The sequence below is a fragment of the Trichoderma gamsii genome (assembly GCF_001481775.2).
Source record: "Trichoderma gamsii strain T6085 chromosome Unknown Scaffold_74.2, whole genome shotgun sequence".
Taxonomy (NCBI): domain Eukaryota; kingdom Fungi; phylum Ascomycota; class Sordariomycetes; order Hypocreales; family Hypocreaceae; genus Trichoderma; species Trichoderma gamsii.
In genome coordinates this window covers 75,647-85,617 of record NW_020171411.1, presented here as the reverse complement: position 1 = coordinate 85,617, position 9,971 = coordinate 75,647, and the positions used below count along the sequence as shown (strand labels likewise).

The 9,971-nt window shown below is 43.2% G+C and overlaps 3 protein-coding genes across 3 annotated transcripts; all 3 read left to right on the top strand.

Moving 5' to 3' along the window:
* Positions 1-600: 600 nt before the first annotated feature.
* TGAM01_v210852 (metallo-beta-lactamase superfamily protein) lies at positions 601-1,398 on the top strand (the record flags this gene model as incomplete). The annotated part of the gene is made up of 1 exon (XM_018811035.1): positions 601-1,398. One exon carries the CDS (start codon positions 601-603, stop codon positions 1,396-1,398), a length of 798 nt encoding a protein of 265 aa, XP_018655749.1.
* Positions 1,399-4,159: 2,761 nt separating this feature from the next.
* TGAM01_v210851 (hypothetical protein) lies at positions 4,160-5,271 on the top strand (the record flags this gene model as incomplete). The annotated part of the gene is made up of 3 exons (XM_024550891.1): positions 4,160-4,609; positions 4,674-5,071; positions 5,259-5,271. 3 exons carry the CDS (start codon positions 4,160-4,162, stop codon positions 5,269-5,271), a joined length of 861 nt encoding a protein of 286 aa, XP_024404372.1.
* A 3,364-nt stretch (positions 5,272-8,635) lies between these two features.
* Positions 8,636-9,576, top strand: TGAM01_v210850 (NAD-dependent aldehyde dehydrogenase; the record flags this gene model as incomplete). The annotated part of the gene is made up of 2 exons (XM_018811037.1): positions 8,636-9,463; positions 9,541-9,576. 2 exons carry the CDS (start codon positions 8,636-8,638, stop codon positions 9,574-9,576), a joined length of 864 nt encoding a protein of 287 aa, XP_018655751.1.
* Positions 9,577-9,971: the final 395 nt, after the last annotated feature.

The window sequence follows — 9,971 nt, the reverse complement described above, 5'->3', positions numbered from 1 at the left end:
ACCAGGATCTAATTAATACAAATCAATGCAATCAATGCCAGCAAATATGTCGTGACTCTACAATAACAGATCAGCGCCACTAAGGTGGACACAAGCAGCAGCCGCAATTTGCGGGCATTGCAAGGGGGTTTTCCGCTTTTGTAATCGGACACTACATAGGATCCCTTAGGCCTGCGGCCGCATTACGGCTACAATCGAAAATGCGGCCGCAATTGCGGTACAATTCCGCAGGTATTTGTGCTACCCCAAGTCGCTCGTGGGAAAGCATCTTACAGATTACCTGCTCCGTCAAGTAATCTCAGCTATTTCCAACAGTTAACTATACTAATATCAGGCATTAGAGAGGTAAGCTTACTTAACCATGTGCAATTTTGAAAGCAGAACGGCGGTATCATATCATAGGACATCTAGTGTTGAAACTAGCAAAGACCAGGCGAAGCTACTAGACTACGATAAGGTTGGGCGATTAAACTCATCAAAATACCATAAAAGGGAACTTGCAGGTGGATGTCGTGTCTGCGAAGAACCACGCAGCCCTTCTCCGCGACTCCTCACGGAGGGAACAACTACGAGATCTTCAAGAGAGTGAAGTTGTTCACTATGCAGTCAGACAAGCCAATTGCTCAGAATCGATTGATTCAGGCTTTCGTTTACATCGAGCCACCAATACCAGTTCAAGTCCCTGGGCACATATCGACAGAAGATTTCGAATTCTCTCCCACATCATTCACACTAATCACTACTCCAAATGAAGCAGTGCTAGTCGATGCTCCGCCCCTTGTCCTCCAAGGGGAGCGACTTGCGAAATGGATAGCCGCTATCCTTTCAGGCAGAAAATTAAGCACCATTTATGTCACCCATGGTCATGGCGACCACTTCTTTTCTGCAGGACTTATCCAAAAGCGTTTTCCTGGGGCTCGCATCCGGGCAACTAAAGAAACATTCATCCACATGCAGGAGCACCTTTCCGACAAGATGTTTGACGGTATATGGACCGAGATTTTCAACGATCTAAAGCACAAAGGCCGCCCTAAACTCAAGGTAAATGTCTTACCATCAAGGGATAATACTTTCGTGGTGGAAGGTCATAGGTTTTGCGCAATTCCTGTTGCTGGTGGAGATACAGTAGCTTCTACAGTGCTGCATATGCCGGACCTCAATCTCATCATCGCGGGGGACGTTATATACGGAGAGTGTCATCAGCATCTCGGCGAGAATCCAACCTCTGAACTCCGGCAGAAGTGGTTACAAGCCATTAATCAGGTTGTCAAGCTGCAGCCAAAGGTCATCGTGCCATCTCATATGCAGCCTCATGAAGACTTTGGCTTACACCATTTGGAGAACACAAGAGATTACATCAAAACCTGGGATGAGATGGTTAATAGAACTCAATCATAGCAAGAGCTGGAGCAAGCCATCAAAGAGAAGTATCCAAATCGGATCGGAAGCTACATAATTAGATTTTCTGCTCTAGTTCAAAAGGGTGTTGTAACGATTAGGTAGGAGTATGATGAGGAAGTGTTATAAACCTATGCCCAGCCAACAGAGAACACTTATAGAGACAGTATTACTTTTCTGCCCACCAGAGTCATAGGATCATAGGATAGAACTTTCTACGTGCTCTTTCACATGGCCCGTACTGTAAGATCAATACAGTATTACTCCAACAAAAATCAAGATGCAGCACTGAGAGGCTGTCCGTTACTCTTTACAATTGTGGTCTCTCTGTTGAAGTTCCCATTCAACTATTTGGTCTGACCAGAGAAAATCGAGATACTTTGAGATTATGCCTGGAAACCGCTCTTCTCAGATAACAGTCTTGCTGTTCAAATTGTAAAATTAGCCTTTTGGGTCCACAAGAAGCGAACTCCATTTCTCTTAGACTTTTCTACTGTTTGGCCCTGATGAAGAAGCTCAGGGGTCCATTAAGCCTTCTACCATGGTATTTTGACCGCTTGCCTAGTCTCCAACAGTTGCAAATAATAATCTATCAACACAAAAGAAATGTATTCAGTATGCAGTCAATATACCAGTAATAAGAGATTACTTACTGGCTACTCGCCATCTGTGACTGACTTATTCGAGAGCCCCTTTCAGCTCAAGAATTTCCTAATCCACTTCGGCTGATCTTATATCATAGCCAAGTGAGATATGCGCTATGGCAGATCAATAGATCCAATCTAGTGCAATGGGAGGAAAATCATCTAAAGTCCCCCGATTGCCATCCCGAAAACTCTGAATAATGCCCATTGCTTTTACTAAAACGGTTCGAATAAAACAATGAGACTCCTCTTTACCGTCTTCAGTCAAGTTCTGGTGTAACTCAGATAGGTATGTGGTACAAAGGAGTAAAATTACACTATTTTATAGTCAGCGTAATTCTCTTTCCAATCTGTTAACTAGCTGGGATTCAACCTGTAACAAGTAGCGATTAAACAGCAGCATATAACCTAGCTTTCCAGCTCTTCACATAAAGTAAGATGCTCCAGTGCGAACAGGGTTTTCTCCAATTGGGTAATAATATCAAGGTCAATCCGCAATGCGTCATCACTACTTAAGATATGCCGAAATACCCGGCTGAGAAGGTTGACGGCTTAGGCTAAGCGCGTATAACTACCGTTCTGCAGACCGGATGTTAACAGGAGAGTCTGGGGTTAGTTGTTGGGCAGTATCTGGAGAGCAAGTTCTTTTAGCCTATTCCCAAATACAAATGAACGCTCATAGAAGACCACCTACCCCTCGATCCCAGGCATCATCATCTATTGGCAGTAAGGAAGTCTCGCTAGGATCAGGCATACAGAGATGGCCACCCTTTAAGCTGAGATTCATAGTACTCCGCTACTTAGCATCTCTTCATTTGAAAACAAGAACTACACCATACTTACCGGTCTAAAATCAGGATCGCCCACCATATGCGGTTCCGCTCCTCTTATTCTACCCATAATTTAGGCTGCAGTGGCAATGTCCCCGTAATGCCTAGAGCAGTGGCGTAACGCGCACACGTTAAGACAGTGGTGAAAGCACCTGGAAAGATACCATGGCCTATCTCATATAGCGCGATCAAAACCGTCAATTAAATCGTGTAGATGCTTACATAACCGGCCATTTCCAGATAAAGTTAGAATTCCTTAGTCATAATATAGACCTCCGAGCATAAGTCTGCCTCCTCAGGGCAAGAGAGAATCAACTTCATGCCTAGCAGGATAAATACCATATCAGGATCGGCATAACGCAAAGGGTCCATCAACGACCCGTAGAAGCGAATACGGGAAATAATTAGCATCCAGTGGTGAGCTGTTCTGAAGTACTCAGCAGCCAATACTTTTTTGGAATTGGCATCGCCCAAAAAATCGGTCACTTTTGGAGGGATCGGTAGTCGGCAGCGGGGCGTAGCTAGGGACGCGGAATAGCAGGAGACGGTTGGGTCGAGGAATACTGCGACAGGAAAGTTGTTTCTCAAGCGTTGTTGGCTGACTACAACGCTGTTGTTGGTTTCAGAGATCGGTAGCTGCTCGTTTTCAATATGTTTTGTAGGTTGGTAAGAGCATGGGCGACGTCCACTGCGCTTTCATAGTCAGTTATGATGGTAGAAGTCCCAGACGCAGAACTAAACCAGCATACCGAACACAGAGATGACACTCCGGCAGCTCTCGGGGACATTTCCTCTTTCGAAGTTTACATGGTTGACAAGACCTATTCGCCATCCTATAGGCGACCGGCGGAGGATTCGTAGTACGCGGTGATTCCATCGCGACCTTGCGTGTCGTTACAGCAGTCATTGAGAGCGCTGGTTCAGCAGAGACCGCAAAATTCGGATGATTTCAAAAAGCGGACTTCTTACGGCCGAAATGCCCGCAAACATCCGCTCCATTTACCTCGGCCCGCAAAACAAACACCAAGGACTTAGCGTGTCCAGCTGGGGGGCTTCAGCGATTCCTAGCGCTGCCTGCAAAGAAGACACTTGCAAAAGCTCCAATACACTCATCTCCTCAGATCATTGTGCGAGTTCCTATGATTAGTTATCAGAAGTTTTGTCATCTACTGCGGCTCTTACCCGGGTTATTCACATATTTGTGCTTTTTAGTAGACTTATAGAGATATAAAGCTCTCGCTGTCCTGCTTTAATGATAATGCTAAGAACTATTCATCTCAACAGATTATGGCAACCAACAACTCTGTAGTCATCTTTGGTGCCAGCGGCAACGTAGGCAAGTTCGCTGTACCAGCGCTGCTTAAAGCCGGCGCCAAAGTCACCCTTGTCACACGCAAAGGTTCGAAAACTACTTTCCAATACAAGAATGCTACTGTAGTCACCGCAGACTATAGCTCCCAGTCCGAACTCATCTCCATTATCCGTGGCCACAAGTCAGTTATCTCGCTCCTCAGCGTTAAAGCACTATCTCTGCAGAGGAATCTCATCAATGCCGCAATCAAAGCACAAGCTACCCTTTTCATCCCTAGCGAGTTCAGCCACAACACCACAAATAAGAATATGACCTCTTTACTGCCTGTCCTCGGTGTTAAGACTAAGATAATCAAATACTTACAGGAAAGGGAGAAAGATAGGCTGAACTGGACGGGTATCATCACAGCTCTATTCTTTAACTGGGTAGATCTCACCTCTCCCCTTACTTTCAGCAGGAACACTCCGGCAAGCTAATACAGCATTTTAGGGCCTGCCACAAGGCAACTTTGGCTTCGACTTGAAAGCGGGCAAGGCGACAATCTGGGATGGCGGTAACGCTTCATTCTCAGCAGCCAATTTGGACGACATCTCGGCCGCTATCGTAAAAGTCATCACTGACTCCTCCGCCCGTGAGCGCTACAAGAATCAGCACGTCTACGTGTCGTCCGTTCAGACGACGCAGAATGAGATTCTAGCTGCGGCGGAGGAAGTTACCGGCAAGAAATTCAAGGTTGCCCAGTTCGACTCAGAGGAGGCGTTTGCCTACACAACCAAACCGCTGCCTCCGGGCTACTCGCCCCAGCTGTTAGCCGTGCTCGCAGCGTTGCAGTTGTCGAAGCGGGGATTAAGTAATTATCAGGCCCGTGTTAACGCTGGGCACAACCGGTTCGTTATTAACGCAAAGAGGAATGTAAGGGATGTGTTAAAGGCTGTGGTAGAAGAAGAAGCAAAAATATAAGGAAATTAAACATTTTAGAGCTAGAAATTTCTGTATCCACGATTGCTTGAAGATTTATACTTGCTATGACATTTGTTTTTGTACCTAGGTATTATAATAACCTAACACTTATAGTTCCATTAACTAGCCTACAGGGGTTATTCCTCCCCGGGTTTATCCAGTAGCCTAGCTATACAGCTAATGTAAGTTACAAAGTTTTATTTTAAAAAGTAAATTAAGTCAGTATCTATAACCTACTTAAAGGCTGGGTCGTCTAACAGCTCAGAGACAGGATAAGATCAGTCTATATATTAATATAAAAGTAAAAGGCTAAAGAATCAGAGCATACGCAATATATGCATTTCCAATAAAGACAATAACCGGAATAGTATACCCCGATTAATAACCAGTCAATCCCACTAACACCTCTTCTCACTCAAATCTTGCAGAGTTATCCATCGGGTTTTATTATCCAGAATTCCAACCTAACACAGGGTGAGAAAAAAACCACAGCTTGCGGATCATAAGTTTGCTTAATTTGCAAAAGTTTTCCATACTTGTCACCCCAGAAGCTATCTTAGAAGTTTAGTTCCATAGGATCGCACTAAAGGAAATTAGAAATTAGTTATAGTCTATATAAGACAGACTCAGGCAATAGCGGACCTTATTCAAATAGACACCTGTATGTAGTGCTAGTCAGCGTAATGCAGCCATATTCTTATTAATAAGCTCAGACATAACCAGCTCCTTCTATCTAGCATCTAAAGGGGCCCAACCAACAGGGATCACTACATATGCTCTTAGTCAGTAACTATTAAATATCCACAGCTTATAGAATATAAAGTTTCCTCACAGTTATTTATTATTGCGCTTCTCCACGCTTTATTTACAGCGTTATCGCCACCCCTAGGCTGCGCAGGTTGTGAGCAGGTAGGCTGAGCCGTACTGACCAACATCATCAACGGCGCGGAATTGATCTGTGATCGGGGGACGGCAGTTCAATAATAGTGTTATCCAATGCCATGCAAAAGACCGACAGGCACAAGGCAAGGGAAATCAGGCCCAGCCTCCACAATAAAGGATCTTCTGTATCGTCGTCGTCTTGTGATTCGGTTTTAATGCCTGTGGTTTCAACCGCATCGGTTCTCTCCTTCATATCGGCATCCTTTCCTTCAACATCTGTAACAGCGGTTAAGTTTTCGTAGATGTCATCCAGTGTCGCAGTTTTTCCCATTGATCTTAATTTTGCAAGCGGTTTCTTCGTGCGGACCGGTTAGGACTTCAGTTGATTACAGTTCTCCGCAACCAATCATATGCTCGCGAGAGAGATTCCATTTAATCAAAACCCAGATATCGTGTATGAATTATCCAGCATCGAAAAGTTCCCCCATTACGCAGAGTCCTCTCGCCGTGTTAATCTGCGACCACTATTGCGCGCCAATATCATATCATGGGCTGGTCTCCGACTCCTCAGAATCTCAATCTGCTCTCAATCATAGAACCCTAACCGCACCTAAGGCACAAACTTATATAAAGTATAAAAGCCCAAGTTAATATCATATAGCACTCTATCCAGCGTTTCCTTATTAAGCGAATAAAAATCTTAAAGTTAATGCCGGCATTAGCGGTTACTCTATATTACATAGACTAAAGAAATACATAGAGAAATCATACACCATACATTAATATAGTTACTTAGTTTCTAAAGGACAAGCTCTTTATTCTGGGTTTCTCCGCAGCCCCATGCTTACTGGACATAGGTCTACCGCTAATTACAAGAGGGGCCATTACTTTAAGTAGATAATCGCCAGCTAAGAAAACATTCATCGACCGAGCTACCTTTCGGTCACAACTAAGTTAATTCCCTCTCTGCCAGCAGGTAACGCATCCAAAATCCGTCTACTGCACTATTTATGGTTTAACGGAACGATTATGAGAATGTGTATGGTTTAACGGAACAATTATATGGTTTAACGGAACAATTATTTATGGTTTAACGGAACGATTATGTTAACACTATATTAGTTAATTAGAGTAATAGCGCAAGGGCCGCAGTAGTTTTTCCCCTTGGGTAAGTCTAAACTCTAACAGGCGATAATGCCCATTTGCGACAGCATTTCATCGTCCGGATAACAAAGTCTGCCTTAAGGAGCAGGAAAATATAAAAGAAGTTACAGTCATTCATCTATCATAATATATAGTCCATATTACGCGGAACGTTCAGATTCTGAGATAATAAGAGGCCGCCGGAAGGCGGCATGCGACTATAGGCAGCAGGGATCCGTGTAATAAAATAAGTTTTATTATCACTGCCCTAGTTAAGCTAATCAAAGCCTATCTTTATTAGCCCTTAGTCTGCAGTAAATCCGGTGGATCCTATTCTGTAGACCTATTGCTGTGACTATAAGGATCGGGTTATAACAGGAAGGTATAATCGGAAGATGCGCAATATGCCTCCTTAATATCTCTTATAGCAATCTACCTTAACAACTTTGAAATCGAAATAATACCATATTTTCAGCTACTAAGTGTGGTACGCGGATTAATATGCAGATATTGTGTAAAGTGAAATATTCGCGTGCGCATATTCAATGATACACGTAATACGACTTCTGCGCTTCCAGACTTCAACATCAACGTCTCCTCGTCGTATCAAGTTGATCGCTCGGTGGCTCCGTTATCGCGTGCCTTGTTCCTACCTTGCCTTCCCATCTTCCATTAACGTCGTCTTCATATCAGTGTTTGTCATTACAGGTCATTAATTTCAAAACTAACGTCACAAAACCGTAACTCTGTGATCCGGAAGTGATGGATTATATATTTCATTGCTGCGTCAAGCATGGTATAACTCGCCAAGTGAAGAGATCATTACAAAATTTACAGCTCTTATAACGACCTAAATAGTGTCACGTTTAAAAAAAAGTGCATAACGTGTTCTCTCTTTCAAGTCTTTAGTATTGTGCGGGGTCATTTATAATACATACCATATATCAGATATACCATATACGTCACTTCACTAATAAGACACCGAAGTGAAGTCATACTTAATAGATTGTATGCACGTTGGCCGGCTATAAAGCTTCAATACTTATCAACGAAAAAGACAGCTGTCAGTAAGCTTTTTCTACCATCAAGAGCATCGCTAATATAACCAAAGAAACTAAAGATCGCTTCAAACTAAACCACATACCGTTTACTCAAGTTTAGGATAATTCACATCCTCACAATAGCCGAGGTATCAAAGTAAGTTTCTTTCCCTCAGCTGCAGATATATCAACAGTCTCATATTTCAAAGACCGGTTCTTACCACTGCATACACACCGCATCCAAGTGAGACAATAAAAGCCGCTCTCTGGAAGGGTACGAAATCAATCGAGTTAGGTGTGGTGCCCAAGCCCACTATTACCGCACCGAAAGATGCAATTGTGCATATCACCCACTGTACAATATGCGGCTCGGATCTGCACATGTACGCTGGTGATATGAACAATATCATGGAAAAAGGGTTAATTATGGGCCATGAGGCCATCGGCATCGTCGAAGACGTTAGGCCTGAAGTCAAGAATTTGAAAGTAGGAGATCGAGTCATTATCTTGCCCGTAATTGCGTGTGGGGAATGCTTCTACTGCAAGCGCAAGGAGTTTTCTCTCTGTAATCGAACGAACCCATCTAAGGAATTGGAACAAATGTATGGGCATCGCCTCTCTAGTATATTTAGCTACTCTATAATCACTGGAGGCTATCCAGGCAATCAGGCAGAGTACTGCCGTGTTCCCAATGCGGACCTCACCTGTGTTAAAGCGCCAAAAGATATCAACGCAAAAAAGCTAGTTGCTCTTGCCGATGTGACACCTACAGCGTGGCATGGCTGCGAGCTCGCAGAAGTGGGTCAAGGAGATATTGTTGGTGTTTGGGGCTGCGGTGCCGTCGGTCTCTCGATCCAACATTTAGCAAAGTTCCGAGGGGCCCGAAAAGTCTACGCACTCAACAAGGATGTCAATCGGCTCAAGATTGCGGCATCTTTTGGCATAATTCCCATTAACGTAAATAAACACACTGATCCAGCAGATTATATTTTATCTATTAAACCTCACGGCCTGGATCGCGGTATTAAAGCAAGTGGTTTCAGGAGTACGAACTCGGTCGCTCACTCAACAATAAGAGGGCTGGGCTTCGAGGGCGATAGTTCTGACACTGTCAGTGCAGTGATCAAGGCAACCCAGAAGGGTGGAAATATTGCTTTAATTGGCGACTTCTTCTTTACAACCAATCTATTCCCGATCGGAATGTTAATGGAAAAAGCTATTACTCTACGGGGTGGACAGCTTTACGCCGAGAAAGTAAGTTACACAGACTCAGTTATCTGTGATATATCACGAGGAAGAAATATAAGAAAGAATTACTGCTGTTTTCAAAGATATTACACACTAACTGCCGTCGTCCCAATTTCTAGTATTTCCCATACCTTCTCAACATTGTTGTGCAAGGAGAATATAATCCATCTTTTATTTTTACTCACGAAGGTATGTAAAGCGCTCTAGTCGAACTATGAGTTATCTTATTGTTCTCAATTAATTTTTTCCTAGTTAGATAATCTTAAGAATATCTCACAGAATTATAATGCATTTTATAACCATACAATACCCAGAGGGTTAAAGGTATGCCTTACTACTGACTTTAGCCGGGAATATACATAAGGGTAAATGTAAGTAAGATTTTAACATTATATAAGAAAATATTCTATTCCTCAAAAACTAATTTATTTACAAATACTACTAACTTTAGCATCAAAACAACCACAGGCTATATTACTATCCTTTTTATTTTTTACAAAGGTATTCTTAAGTG